This window comes from Seriola lalandi, unplaced genomic scaffold, assembly GCF_002814215.2.
Source record: "Seriola lalandi dorsalis isolate HSWRI2012SDOR001 ecotype SW California unplaced genomic scaffold, Sedor1 jcf7180002054351, whole genome shotgun sequence".
NCBI classification, from domain to species: domain Eukaryota; kingdom Metazoa; phylum Chordata; class Actinopteri; order Carangiformes; family Carangidae; genus Seriola; species Seriola lalandi.
The window spans coordinates 822,972-839,067 of record NW_019524904.1 but is presented as its reverse complement, the minus strand read 5'-3'; the positions used below and the strand labels follow the sequence as shown (position 1 = coordinate 839,067).

General features: G+C 40.5%; 1 protein-coding gene across 2 annotated transcripts in view; it reads right to left on the bottom strand.

Annotated features, from left to right (window-relative positions):
• Positions 1-15,022, bottom strand: part of plod2 (procollagen-lysine, 2-oxoglutarate 5-dioxygenase 2) — a 31,190-nt gene extending 16,168 nt beyond the window's left edge. For both annotated transcript variants that reach the window (XM_023407925.2, XM_023407926.2), the window contains exons 1-3: positions 14,519-15,022; positions 3,238-3,329; positions 2,188-2,324 (exon numbers count right to left, since the gene is read on the bottom strand). In XM_023407925.2, the coding sequence (XP_023263693.1) occupies positions 2,188-2,324; positions 3,238-3,329; positions 14,519-14,621 (332 nt within the window). In that variant the 5' untranslated portion in view covers positions 14,622-15,022. The remainder of the gene's footprint in view (positions 1-2,187; positions 2,325-3,237; positions 3,330-14,518) is intronic.
• Positions 15,023-16,096: the final 1,074 nt, after the last annotated feature.

The window sequence follows — 16,096 nt, the reverse complement described above, 5'->3', positions numbered from 1 at the left end:
TGTCTGTGTACTGCAGTAAAATCAACTGATCTAAAAAAAAAAAATAAATAAATAAAAAAAAATAAAAAAAAAATGTTTATATGTTATATACACAGCAGTTTCCACATCTGGCTGACACATGTTCACATGAATACCCTCTGTCCCTTGTTAACTCATCAATCATAGTTATTGTGCCAGTATAAAAGCACCTGCAATCCATAAGAGAACATACTGGACTGTGTTGAAAAAGTTAATTATATGAAAATAAATATATTAAGACTAACCTGACCTGGGAATGAACCCATCTGTTTTCTATCATCTCTCTCTTTGCTTTGCTTCTGTAACAGATGATATTTGGTTTTACCGTGGTTTTAGAGGATAACTCAGGACTAAAATGCTGTTTAGTGGGTTTTAACTCCTGGTTCCCAAAACCCATTTAATTAACAACGTTAACCACATGAATTCAATCAATAGCTGATGGGAGAGAAGCCGAGGGTTGTATTTTAAGCTGTATTGAACATCTTCTCTCACAAAGGACTGGGAAATTAACTGAAAAATTAAAGACTAACATTTAGAACCTCTAATCGACTTGATCTTGCAATACTACCTTGTGTTCAGTCATGTACCTCCGCCCCGTCCGATCAATGTTAGTCTGCATTCACTCAAAGTGAAGCTGACAATATGGATGACACAAGCGCAAACACTGAGCCTCAAGCTACATCCACACTAATATGTTTTAGTTTTAAAACACATCACTTTTGTTACATTTACGCCTGGTAAACATTCGCCTTTTGAGTGGGTTTTATCAGTTACGACTACCAGACAGTGTTGAATGCATCATGGATAATGACCAAAGGTAATTTGTTTAATGACTTGGAACACAATCACATTGCCAAATATGAGGAGCGCATGGCTGAGAGAGAGAGAGAGAGAGAGAGAGAGAGAGAGAGAGAGAGAGAGAGAGAGACCAATAAGTGCCAAAGTAAACGCTCATTAATCGTAATCGATGTAAAAGTTTGAAATAATCGTGATGTTGATTTGAAGTCATATTGCCCAGCCCTACTCTTACATGGATGTGTATCTGCTTTAACCTTGTCACACCCATCAAAGAGCAAAGAGCAAACTCATCCAAAAAAAGCTGCGCGCCAGTGAGAGGGAATATGTTACTCAATCACTTCATGAATTTTTCTCTCATTTTATTTTTGTTTTGGGAATTTAGCACACGCTCAGAGGCTCAATAAATTTCAGTTTCATTTAACATTTCAGACAAAATGTAAGACTGTGACTGAACCAGAGGCTGATGCTGTCTAAAACACCCGAGGTGGCCCCGCTGGATTATAGATTTTAAAATACATTTGAATGGCTTATTATTTCCTGTGAAGAGTGGATGCAGTTTATTACACTACAATCATTTCCACAAGAAGACAGAAAAAAGATTACATTCCATTTACCTGTTTCAAGGGTGTGACAACTTTGCACAGTATTTATGGGTAGCGTTGTTCATGTGACATGCTACAGTAAGTATCATCATCATCTGCTCTATTTGAGGAAATATGGCCTTCAAAGCCGTTATTATTCTAAACCACTCACATTAACTCAGTGAAACTTTCCATTGGCCTTGAAAACTCGTAATTCAGCTACCTGCATGTGAGAATTACTCCCCTCATATATTTGCTGATGCTCTATAATAATACCTTTGCGTAAATGAGTGGAGGGCGGTTTTGCGCCATATAATCATGCAGAGACACCTCTCACTGAGGAGGAATCGCTTTCAAAGCAATTATTACAGGCTGTGATTGTGAAAATGAGTTTCATTTCAGATTCATAGATCTACACAGTAATTGAAGGTGGTTTGTGTCCCGTTGTTGTTATGGAAATGTTTCATATTTCAAATCAAAGCTAAATCAAATCAAAGCTAAATCAGATCAAAGCGCAATCAAAATGATCTTTGGGTAATAGCTGAACATCTCTAAGTCAGAAAAGAAAAATGAAAACAATTTGATCTTTTTGTCTTTATTATATTTAGTGGTTGCAAACGTGTGGATTCACAATCACTTCTCTCCATTTAAGTATTTTAAAGTATGTCCTGGGAACGAGCATTTAGGCGTTGGCTGGAAATCCTCTCACTCGGTAAATTACTGTCTGAATTTGAATTACTAAGAAAGCCACACTACAAAGGAAAGCGAGTATTGGCCTGAAGCAACCTACCTATCCACGACAAGGACAACAAGATCCTCCTGGTCAGCCAGAGCCTCCATGGCCTCCTTCAGTAGTCTGACTTTCTGCCCTCCACCGATAGAACGTCCCACGTCACCGCCCTTCCATGCGTCTCCCATTCCCAACACCTGAGCCAGAACACAAGGTGGACACATTGTAGAGCCCAACATGAACTGGCTTAAAACCCCCCAAAATCCCCATAAGGCAGCCTTGCAATGCTGTAAAACTTTTTTTTTTTTTTTTTTTCCAAGACCTTTGCTAAATTAGAGCAGAGTAACATGAGTCTATCCACTAATCCACTAATATCAAGAAAATTACACTTGATTCAAAATGGGCAGAAGAAGGTGCTGTGGAAAGTGGGTCAGTTATATTATCCTGTTGGATGATTCTTTTCACCCAGTGATCACTAGAACGGCACGTTTCATTCACTCCTGTGTGTAAATGCGGCCAGAGTAAACTTCTTCACATTCCCATTGGTATAAATGAGAATAAAGTTAGTCTCATACTGATGATCCACATGAGCCAATTTACTTGAGGTAACACCTGTGTTGCAGTCACACTATCAGATTGTTGTTATTCTGTTTTTACTAATGCAGTGTTTAAGGTTTCTCGCATGGACCATGATGAGTAAAGGCCCAAAAAAGGCAAGGAAAGCAGCTTGCAAGAGTGTGTCTGCAGCAGATGGTGTACAGGTGCAGCAGGATCACACAGGAGTATGGAAATGCAAGCAGGACATTAACTCAGAGCTCCAAGCCAAAAAAACAATGTTTTTTTTGTTTTGTTTTGTTTTTTTGCTGCTGCTTACTGCCACAGAGGGAAATTCAGGACCCACACTGTAGAGTGCGCCTTTATTTTTGCAGCTTGCTGCACTTCATTGTTTCATCTAACAGGCCTAATCAATCTTGGGAAGAGTGTTTTAAAAAACATTTGGCTGCTCTGCATGTGTGCGTGTGTGGGTGTGTGTGAGAGAGGGTAGCATTGTTTGCTGGGACATACTGCCCATTTGTTGACATAATTTTACAAAATAAGAGACCCTCTTACCTTCACAGTGTAGTTGAAATAGTTTGCAGACTGCATAAAGCGGAGGAAGCCGTCTGTTTCCTCCGTTGCAACAGTTAAGACAAGCAATTTTTCTGAAAAAAGAGAGAAGAGAAATTTCCGCAACTGATTATAGGGATTTGGGAAAGTATACTTTTAACAGAAAACTGTGACCTAGTTGTGAATTTAGAGCTTTATACATATAATATGTATATAAGTTGTTTTAGATTATTTAGACTCCCACTTGTGTGAACCAAGTTCCTTGTAAACCTCAGACCTATGTCAACAAACTGGTAACAATTTGGTTTAGCAGTCTAACCCCTACATTTCAAATTAGGAACATCAATGATAGTTTTAATTTGATTCAAAAACAGAAGCATATTTTTAAACATTGCCTCAATAATTTCGTTCTTCTTGGGTTAAAGGAACTCCCACAAACCTCCAGGACATTTCCAGTGGTCACGAGTGCTGAAGTCTGAGGTTTCAGGAAGGGTTAGACCAAATACAAATAAGCACTATAGCCTCATGTAAAGCTAGAGAGGCAGACTACACCCACTGATAGTTTTCACTGGAGGAAGCTTTGATCAGAAAGGCTGCAATCTGTTATTGTGAGCCAAGGAATAAAAGATCCTCTAGATGTGGGCAATCAAACTTGATTATTCCGAGAAGAGGGCACACTGATTAATTCCCAGCTGCCTATGGATCATTACAAAATGTGCAAAATGATGTTCTGTGATTCCGACAGGCCAAAAAAAAAAAGAAAAAGTTAATGACACTTTAATATGGTTTTATAGGAACACTTGAATAGTAATCCTGCTTTTCATGTGTCGAGAGCCAATCTGCCTTCTATTTAATATAAAGTGCTATGTTCCACTAAACCCTTGTAAATTATTTACAATCCTACATTGCCAAGTAGGATTGAAAGTATGAAAGAGTCCATATCAGGGCCGTATAAAGGCTTTAAGAAGACATAATTTCAAATGCACTCAGCCCCAGAATGTCAGCTCTTTAGCTGTCTAAAGAGCTGACATTACACCTTTGGAACAAAAAGATGAACCGGTCTTCATTACTAAATTTTTTACAGAAGTCTGTAATTAGCCTGGAGTGTATCGATTATTTGTCTTTTTAACTCTTACCATCCACATAAAGAGTCGAACTATAACAGCTTACAATTCAAATAGAGGATGTGTGTTGACATGAGATTTTCTCGTGGTATAACCCGCCTCACTCCCACTGGTCACATAAAGCCTGTACTTCTACCATGAAAGGGAAAGTTATTTTACTGGGAGGAGGACAAATATGTTGAAAGAGTATTTGAGTAAAGACCACTTTAATAAAAAAAAAAAAAAAGTTTGTACGACATAGATGCACTGTGGTTGTTAAAACGCTGGATATAAGGAAATTGAGTTGCCTGATTTGTGCTGTATTTGTACCTTATTTCCACAGTGGGAAAGTAAACTAAACAAAGCCTGAGGTTAAGTCCTATTCTAAAGCTTTTTTTTTCCTGTTCACCCACAATCACCCACATCCCACCCACTCATCCACACTAAAGTACATTACAAGCAGCCTTCTTGCAGCTCTTTTCCATTTTTCCTGTCAGTGTCTTAGCCATTATCTCATTCCAGTCTAGCCTGTGGCCCTGTCATCGCTCTAATAGCCATTCCGGTATTACTCTGACACACAAAGTCTGTCACAGGTTGGAAATAGTTCCCCATCTGCCTCTAACAGCATCAAATGGCACGTAGCAAAGAACTGGGCAGTTTCAGGACAATGTTAGTTTGAAATTAGGCACAGGGAGGGGGATGCAAACTCTGTGCCAAAGATGTGTCACTGTTCTTGTTTTTGGCTTGAAGGTAGAAGAAGATGGGGCAGAGAGGGGATGGTGTCTCCTACATCTGGGAAACACATTTTCCATGCAGCTCTATAAAACCTGTGATTTAAATGGATACAGGACAGTTTAACATGCTGTCAGATTGTCACACTGACAAAGTTGAACCCCATGTCGTGTAATTAGGTATGCAGAGTGCAAGATGTGCAAGATCAAATCTTCTGGCAAAAGGTTGCACAGTTAATTAGAATCGACAGTATTTTTTCCTCTGCTTTTGCTGTGTGGGGATAAATAAAGAAATAACAGTGCACAATTTCGTACCATCTCCACTGGAAAGTGTCCTGGCGCCGTGAACATTTTTTGCTGAGAATTCTTGGCAATATTTGGAAGCCTCCATGAAAATTCTGCATTTCATAATGCTGTGATTACAGCCAGGACATGTGTTTTGAATATTCCTGAAATGAACTTAGTTCATCTTTCTCTTCCCATAAAATGTGAATCACCACCAGTAGCTTTGTTTGTATTTCTGCAAATTGAAGCAAATGTTGAGCTGCTCTATTCACTTAGAAATCATTTAACCCATTTTTATTTTCTAAACAATAAACTATTAAGATCTGTGGTTTTGTCTGTGCTGTAATAAACACTGACACAAGATAACTGACTTGTCTGATGGCAGAGAGACATTTCCTGTCAGGAAGAAATAGACTGACACCCAACATCGATCATCCTTCTGGGACTTTGCCCTGACCTTATACAGCCACAGAGTTTTCCTCCATCGTAAAAATGCAGGCCACATGTATCCTAGCAAGCAAGCTCCCAGTTAAGTACAGCCTAGGGATGCAAACCTCCTTAGATTTAAAAGAGATGAGACACTTTTATTTCCTACATTACAAGTGTTTTTTAAACACTCCAGCAAGTCTCTTTTATGGTTGTTCCATACACAATTCTGAGTGGGAAAAAAAATCGCTTTCAGTGGCCTCATGTTGACTGTTTGGCTGGAAACCTTGGCTGGATATCATGGCATTGTCACCAAATACAAAACATTCTGTGGGAAGAATTAGGATCTGCCAATTCAGTGCTGAGCCAAGGCCATTTATCTCTGTCTCTAACTATCATTTATCATGCCACGTTAGACAGGGGGTTATCAATAGCCACTTTAGGTCCAGTTTTTGATTGGACTGGATCAGTTTGGCACACTATAGTAGGAAAGACTGCTGAATTGCACATCGGATGATAGGCTAAAAGCGACCAACCTTGCACACTTAGTGTTCAGGTGCCTTTTTTTTTTTAATTGAAAAAGTAGAAGTAGATTAGTTTTAACTGCTTTCATCCAAACTTTAAAAACACCCTGCTCACCATGGTTAAAAATATTTCTGACCATCTGTTTGCACAGCTCAAACAAATGGGATGATCCTAAAAGATTGATTGTACAGTGGAACATAACAGGATGAAGGGTGCATTATTCTGTGCTTTTCTTACTTGGTTTAACAGTTTCTGTCCAACAACACTCTCAGTCTCAGACATCAGTGCTTCCAACCAGCACATGATGTTTAAATGCAAATGAAAACTTATCTCAACAAAATTTCATGTCTGTGAAAGCTGATTTTCATAATGCATTGAGACATATCTAAACCAATTGTTGCCTGGGAGCTGCGAAAAATGCATTAAAGCAATCATATGTAAAACATCAGTTACCTAAGCCCACAAGCTTATACATTTATGTCTTCATGATGAAAGACCCTTCAGGAACAAGAACGTTGTCATAATCGGTTAGCTAATGACTGCGCTGGTAAACACTTTGCTTTTAGCTTCAAACTGCACACACACCAATCAAGAGAGACCAGTTTCTGTGACTATGTCTAATAATTCAGGCACTCATCTGAACTAGCCAATATGTCTCATCTGATTTCCTTTTGCCTACAGTTTAGTGTCAAAGCTGGTTAGCCCTTTCCGTTGTATCCAGACAAGTTACTGAGAAAAAACAAACAGGCTCGTTGGAATTATCGAGGATATTAATGGAAGATACATAATGCTTCGTTGTTCAAATAGAGAAAACGGCAACTGTTGGAGGACAACAAAACTACAAATCTACTTTTCTGTCTAATCACAAGGTGAAATCCTGGGCCAATCGTCCAGACCTTTGATAGGTTTATTCATGTAAACCCCATAACCGCACTAATAATGAAGCATAGCTGAGCGACAGATGGCAACACTCAAAAGGATAGGTTTTCAGACAGCTGCGATTTTGGAGGATGAGTGTCTAGTCGGAGTAAATACAGCATGTTCTCTTGTCAGTACTGTATGAACAGCCCACAGGAGGACAGGAATGTTGCTCTTACAGTGCTGCTGTGTTACTCTTCTCCAAGAACAGGCATGGACGCCAAGTTGTCTTTCACTCTCACTCTTTCTCTCTACCACATGGGGCTCAGCCGTCTAGGTAAACTTTCACACTTCAATGAGCAAAAGTTCTGACTCACTGGCTGGGGCTAAGTTTAAGTAAGCATTTCTTGCAGAACGGAAAGAGGTATCATGGGAATGTGCCCTGGCCTTAAATATAAGGATAACAGGATCTTTCCTCTTTCTCTCAGAGACAGTCTTGGCCAGTGAACACAAACCCCTGTTCTATTTTGGTCATCCAAGTAGATAAACAGTTTTTACCTACAGCGTCACAAAAATGATGTAGACAGTGTCAGGCCAAGGAAAGTGCATGGAGTTAAGTTAATGGTCTACATAACTTTGCCCTGCATTTATTTGACTGGGCCTGCCTTTAATCGTAAACTTAAGCTAGAAACAATGAGCTGGGAGATGGAAAAAGACGTGCTTACAGCCACATTTGACCTCATTCAGACTTTCATGTAAGGATTTCACATTGTGGTTGCCTTATTTTGCCATTCCAATGTGCCATTCATGAACCTGGTTATTCGCTTGAGGATAAGCATCCTCCTGAAAAGCAAGGACGCAACATATGAAATGTAATTTTCGCTTTCATACATTCTGTGTGTTCCTTTCCCACACGTCAAATAATGAAAGGAGACGTCAGTGGCAGAGTGCATGGCCAGAGTGGTGAGAATTTTTTTTTTTGAATGTTGAGTTTTATGGGCTTTCAGGCATTTACTTTTCATGGATGGGCTCTGGCCTTTGAGCTGTGCCAAAACTGTCAACAGACAGTGATTCGCGTCGTCAGGTTGTACAACTGAAAGCTCTCTTTGAAATGCTCAAGGTAACATAAACTCTTTCCACCCTGACAGCAACTTTCTCTAAAGGGACATGTTACGGAAACATTTCAAGCCAAGTTGGATAAGAAGAAATTTATGGGGGAAAACAAGATTGGATGAGTATTCTGATGCTATGTAATGCACGGTTGGCTAAAGCACATTTCTTGTTTAGTTTCCAGGGTAACGGGCTAAACGGTTGTCTTTGCTTGTCCTCCTAAGTGAGTAATAGAAATGGAGGCAGCCTTGTCACCCAGGTCATCACAGCAAAGGGAGGGACAAAAACAATTTTCAGTACGTCATAGGGGTTTCACAGTATAGTCGACTAGTCGACTATTCGAATATTACAACCACTAGTCGACACTGTGCATTGCTGTAGACTAATCGTTCATCTGTGATTTTAGCACGGTGCAGTAATAAAGCAGTGGCATCTACAATGTATCTACAGCAGATATGCAGCTGGGGGCGCTGTGGGTATTTGCTGTTGTAGTTGTTGACAAGTCACATGTGATACTGTTGGGCGCTAAAGCAGCAGAAATGCAGCGAAAACAAGAGGCAGAGAGAAACATGACTGTACGCCCCGATGCTCGACAGTCAACAGTGTGGAAATATTTTACCAAGGCAGATAAAACCGTCAGCTGCAATATATGTAAGGCTACTCTACAGTACCACCAAAGTACCAGCGCTATGCATAACCATTTGAAGCTACACCTGCTCATGGTTACCGCTAACAGCAGCAACAACGAGGAGAAGCGCCAACAGAGTGAACAAAGCAAAGCGTCCGATCACCGACCACAGAAAAAGGGAAATAACAGGTCTGTTGGTAACTTTCATTGTGCTGTCGCTGCAAGAGAGCAGTCCGTCATGCAGTCAAACGGTAACTCCAGGTCAGACAAGCTGCTGGGGATTTAGTCCAATCAGATCGCGGCTCATTTTTAAACAGCCTCTCAGAGCCAATCGAGGGCTCTGGTATTTCACCTACCCCCAGGTTGGTCCCGCCTACACCCTTTACTGGTTGTATGAGACGTTTTTGACGATAATTGATCATTGTTATTGGGTGAAAAAAATATGATAGATCTCCCGCGATTAATCGACTAGTCGACTACTTTTTGGGAGTAGTCAATGACTACTAAAATACAGCACTCGTGAATGCCCTAGTACGTCACTGTGTAAGCAAAGACAGACCCAAAATTCACATTTTAGACTCTGAACAGATTAAGTCAGAGCAGAAACCAAGCTTATCTCTGTCCATGAGTTATCAATTTGTAGCACAATTGTTCAGAAATGTAGTATTCCATAATGCAATGCCTACTATAACTTTTCTTTTTTATTGCCATTCAGTGGCAGCAGAAACAAGTTGTGAACACAACACTGACATACCAGGTCAAGGCGATATAATGACCACTGTTAACTGCGCAAGTAGTGTACAGTGAGTTTTTAGAGCTCTTTCACTGTGGCTGAAAATCAAGCTATGAGAGCAGTGAGAAAGGAATAAACAATAAGGTTGCAGCCCTGAACAATGAGCTGAAACACACTGTAAAGCCGTGCGAAGCTGGATATTCAGGTGATTACTCTCTGTATCTTCATCTCTACGAGTGACCCTTTCACATAGTTTTCACTTTCATTCGATATATTGTCTGCAGCTGTTTGTAGAAATATGCTAAAGAAGAACTGCATGAAGTGTCTTTGTATGTTGGATTAACATTTTTTCTGCGTTTGTATGGGACTGAATGTAAATAGGAAGGATAAACATACACAAATCTCTTGTTGGACAAACACATTTGTTTGACAGTTCAGTTCAGTCCTCGCATATGTATCACTTCATTTCTCAGCCCCCCAGCTAAACACAGATGTATGCTTCCCAACCTACAGTTACTTTTCCAGGGTTCTCCAGCTTTAGAATGCATTAGAATTTTAATGTAACCACAAGCAGCTTCAGCACAAACTAGCACTTTTGATATCTAAACGCCACGAGCCTCCAGACATGCAGACATTCCTTTTCACCTACAGTAGCAGCAAACACCATTATCGCTACTTAGGTGAGTGCTCCATGTGCTTGTAATTAACCTCAGTAACTAGATTTGAGGGGTGCATACGGAAAAAGGACTAGAAAACCCAACAGCTCACAGGCTGGTTAGTCAGACTTTATCTTAGCTGCCCAGAACTAAACTAGAGTTTATTTTCTATTGAAGTTTTCAAAGTCACCGTAATTGATAAAACACACAATTTCTATAATACAAGAGCCGTGCAGTGCATCCGCAGCAACAGCTGTGTTTTCAATTACACGTCAAACCGCAGGCACTTCAGCCGTAGGATATTGCGTGATGATGTCACCAGCATTGGGCCAGGAAACAATTTTGTCTTGTCGCATGTCATTTTGAATCTAGCAGAGCTTATTTAACTTACCCTAAAAAATAACAACAAATTTTATCTGGTTTGTGTCATGCAGTGCTCTTGTCAGGGCAGGGTGATGATTACAGTTGGGACAGTCATTTCCTCTGTCCGGTGTTGATGGTACACACCTAGAGGAATTCAACATAATGCACTAGAGGTCAACAGTTTAAGTTCCAACTACTACATTTTGATAATATTTGATACAAAGGTAATATGAGCTGAGCATTTTCATGTACAACCACATGCTGTTACTTTGAAACGGCTCCTGTTTCTCTGCCTGGAAAGTGAATTGAAGCTGCTTCTTGAAGATAAACAGTGATTTGCTCCCTAAGTGCATTGTTTGGCATCTGCATGTTCTTCTCAGCCAGCTGATTTGTTTTAAAGGCTTTTTGAGATCATGATCTCATAGAAACGCAGAAAAAGGACTGTACTTTCAAATGTTGCCACTGTACTACCTTATTCAAGTAAACGTCTTTGTTGTTTTCTCTCCAGTTTGAATGTATTATAGTTGTGACTTGATCAAGAGGGATTTTGAACAGTCCACCCTGTCAGCTGTATCAATACAAGATTCAGCCAAAATAGCTTTTGCTAAAAATCAACAACTGCTTAATTCCCACTTTCAGACAGTCATTATTTAAACGATTCCCTAGGTTGAATAATGGAATATTTGTACCACATGGATTGTCCTGACAACCCTGCTGAATTGTCATCTGTTTTCAGTACTGCCTAAGACGAAAACACTTTACATCAGGGGAACTCTGCTGGATATCCTGCTGTTCTTATCGGTTTGATAGTTGGCGGAAAATACCTCAGACACAGCTAAGATAAAAGCAGACAACGCAACACATATTTGGCTGAAATGGTGGCACAGAATCAACCTTGTGGTGATATAGTGACAATGTTCTATGACATGATTGCAGGCTTAGCCTGCCAACAGGGTTTGTTAGTTAGTTAGACTGGAATTACAGGCAATAGAGAGCGCCATTATCCGGTATATAAGGCATGCACAACCTTAGGTGGAGTTTCCTTTTCTTCTCTATAAAATGTTGCCTGCTGACACGTCAGTGATGTCTGGGAATGGTCTAATCTAAAAACACCCAATTCCATGGGACGGTGGAGCAGACGATCATACTGAGTAATGGTATTTGTCCCGGCCTCCCATAAACATTCACTCAAGAAATATATACTAGTAACTGTCAGGAATACAAAAGGTGTCTCCAAGTAAATAATGCCAAAATTTTACAACTCTATAAAATATAGCTGAGATAAAACAGCAGAGGGCCCCTTTGAGATCTTTAGATCATCTGAGCTTTTACACTTTTCAGATAGAGGCATCTTCTTGTTAGAACTTCATAGTTTACCAAGCAGTCTGGCAAAGGACAGTTAAAACACTGGAGAAAAATTGTTTTCTGAAGTACGCCTGACAGAAGCTAATCGAGTGGTTTTCTGACTCGTCCATTTTACTTATTGGGAGACCAATATTGTAAAATGACTCCGAATGCAAATCAAATGACAGAATCCAATTCATGAGTCATGAACAGAGCTATGCAGTGGCTTAGAGTTACACCACAAGAACTAGTTAAATCCAATACTGCTGTTCACACAGTCAGTCAGAAATCGGTGAAAGGCTCCTTTCAGACGCCTGGACAGTGGGGGTCTACACCACCCAGTTTTTGTAACTTTCCAAAACCGACAGCCACGTCCGCTGTTCTCAGTGACTGACCAGGTGCGCATAGGTGAGAAATGGGAAGAGCTCTGCATTCCTACTGTCCCTGTTCACTGTCCCTGTAGCACCTTTCACATCTGTGCTACGACCGATGGAGAGGCACTACGCTCTTAGAAAAGAATTGACAAGCATCAGAATCAGTCTGAGCAGAGAAACACTCTCCCTACATCTCTTTTCTCACAGCTGGCATTGGACACAAATAAGGGAATAGGAATACGTGTGTTACATGTCATGTAAAGTCTGCAGCATTTTACTGGTGCCTTACGGACTACTGTTTGTGCTTTTTAATACCTCCGTTGCTATAACGACCAGCATCTTGCCCCACCTAAGAGGACTGTAAGTCTAAAACACTCGGAACAACTTGTTCTTCGTATTTAATCCGTAGTCCATCTGACCAAGACTCAATATGATCGTACTGAGTACTAAAGTTATTTGTTTCTCTTTTCACACGAATACTTTTCTTACTTTCTCTGGAAAGGAAATTAAAAGTGGGGGGAAAATGACTCATGAAATGGATATTCCACACTATTAATACATCATCTAATAGGTGTTGTGCATGAGTGTCTGACGTTATGACCCAAGAAGCCCCCCCCCCCCCCCCCAACGGCTGATAGCTGCTGGGCTAGAGTGTTATATCATTATGTCCTAGTCAAAAACATATGGATCCTATTTGGATTAGAATGAGAAAAATAAAAGAACATCTGTGCTACATATCAAACTGGCATTTAATGATTAATTGCCTCCTGTAGTGTGTTTTAGGCCTTGGTCTATTGGGCTGGCATTTAAAAAAAAAAAAGCGTTTCTGCTTATCATTTTCATTCAACTATCGTAGCAAGGTGCCACAATGTACAAATCAAATTTTTAGTGCACTTCAAAACGTTCTATATGAACACGGAAGGTGAGTGAATACAAAACTGAAGACAATCCAGTTAAAATACTTAGATATAATCAGGTGTTAAGGTCAGTCTGCACGGTCACATTAAATATGAAAGTTTTCATTTACTAGGTTAATTTAGTTGAAAACTTTGCTGTCAGTCATGATTTAGACACCATAACACACCAGCTCCCTCTTCCCTGATGTTATGATCTTTCCTAGTTGTTCTAAGGATTACACAAACAAACATGTTAACCATCGTAAAAAGTTAAAGTGGCTACGGTGTGGGATACACCCAGGTTATTCCAGACCAGAGGACAGTAAGAGCCTGTGGAGACTGAAGTCAGCTGTTGTGCCCTGATAGCGTACCGCCTCCCTCAGCAAAATTCAGCATTAGAAAAGCATCAGATTTCCAGACATATGCCCATGTATCCGTTTATGCTGCTGTCTGCGGGTTTTACCAGATGCCCTGTGACTGTGACAAAAGCTGTGTTTAACTGAAATCATTTGAGGGTAATTTAGTGCAATTTAGCCACAGCAACATGTTAATGGGGCGAGGATTTTCAAACAAGTCAATAAACCTGTACATGCACCAGCGTATAGGTTGTCTCAACAGCTGAGCACTCAACTGTAAGAGCAGGTTGTGCTTGGCTCTGCTCCATGAACCTTCAATTATAACAGGTTTACAGGCGCTTCTCTGTGTCTCCAACATATAATTAAAATCCAATGCTAATGGGTTTTTCTCTCGTATTCTGATGTGAAGTAAATCACGGCTCATGTATGATTGTTCTAGCTTTCTTTTATGTATACATGCAAAGCAATAAAACAAAAGAAACCATCAAAGACCTGCATCTAATTGCTTACTTATTTCTAACAAGCTGACATCTGTATATAAAAAGCAGGGGCTACATGCAGCCAGACAACATAAATAAAAACAGGATTGTGAGAAAACCACAGACAGTTTTGCTGTGTCAAACACAATCATGTAATTAAACGCCTGTGTGGCGCAACCTGCACCCCCTTCTACTGTAACATCATGTTGCCGGTCAATTTGCACAATTTGCGCAATTGGCACGAGAGCTCGGAAATGCAGCTAAAAGGTGTGAGACTAAACAGCTCGATCAAACATGGAAAAGCATTGAGATGTGATGGAGCTTCATGCGTCGTTACTGTACGTTAGGCTGCGTGAGAGTTCGGGGCGACCCACTCGCAACAACAGGAGGGAGTAAAAAGTTTTCTCGCTGTTTTACCTTTAGGAAGAGGCGCGGGAGCTTGGGGTGTTTCAGTAGAGTAGACACAATTTGAAAACTTGATCCAGAATGAAAACACAAAGCAAAACTTGAGGTACTCCATAGCTGTTATAGTGCGTGTTCCCGGACAGAGCGCTGGGGGACCAACTGGACTCTCGCCTCCTCCTCTCAGACCCACAGCAGTGGTCAGGATTAACCCCGCGGGGTCGTAATGTGCGCTCTCGCGATAATGAAATAATAAAAGGGGAAAAAAAGAGAATCCTCTGGTGAATATCACTTTTTCTGGGCAAGCGGTTCTTGAGACGGCTCGCTCTGCTCCAAGGAGGGGTAGCAGCCTATAAGTACTGCAATTCAGGGGACTTAGAGCAACAGGCGTGGTTCCTTAATTGCAACTGCAGCCACTTGGGCTCCCGGTGAAATTCCTGCCCGTAAAGAGAGAGAGAGACGGTGGAGGAGGAAAGATAACGGTATTCACCCCTGACACAGGGACGTCCTGCGCGAAAGTGTGACTAAGCACAGCTGTATTTGAACCCCCCACCCCCAAACTGTTAAATATCCCTCCCCTGGTCCCCTCCCCCTGCGCACTCAGCGTCTGTCTAACACTAAACCCCCTCCACAGTACACCCTGCCCAGAGACTCAGCAGTGTAAGCCCTGGAATAAAACTTCAATATCACACCTTAAAACTGTTTTATTCATTATTTTCCCTTTGTTCAGATCACATACAGTAGTGCACATGTCCCTGTTTTATCAGTCTATATAGGCCAGTCTAGCATGACAGTGACTCTATACAGTGGAACACCTATATAGATCCCTCTCTTAAGTTAAATGTAAAAATACAATGTTACAGTAAAGTCCTGCATTGACAGTCATTAACAGAAAAATGTACTGTGGAAGTAAAATTAGTTTGAATCATTTGTTGTATCATTTATTCACTTTGTTATAATTGTGTACTTCCAGAACAAACTCTGTACCGACTGTGTGCTAGGTGAAGAAAGTGAACACATCACGTTAATGTGTTCCAGATGTTCTATGTTCAGGCTTCTTTTCTCTGGCAACTATAAACCTCACCTATGTTCATCATCATAGGTAGGTTAGTGACTATCCAGTTCGTGGACAGTTCATGGCTTCTATCCAATTGGTTAATATCATGTTGTTTTGGGCAAGTAGCCAATCATGGCCTTCATCTTCACTATAAATTACACCTTAGTCTTCTGTTCGAGCAGATTCTCCCCTTGGTTTAAAGGTTGTAGGGTACCTGTGTGCAGTATTTTCCTCAACCATCAGTGTTGTGTGTGTTTATTTCTGTGCAGTGTTTTTCTCTAAACACACCAACAGTAAACAGTAGCTACTTGTTATGTAAGCTGTTCCCTGTCAGAGTTGAATTATATGTTTATTCATTTTTTTTATGTATTTCTTTTGATCCCCGAACAACCCTAAGCAACTACTACTCCTGCCGTCCACACACAACAGTACGATCAAATCCAAGGTAAAAGAAAAGGGGAAAAAATACAATGAATCAACAACATAATAACAACTACAATGACAAAAAGTACCCACTCTACAACATAAGTATTAAT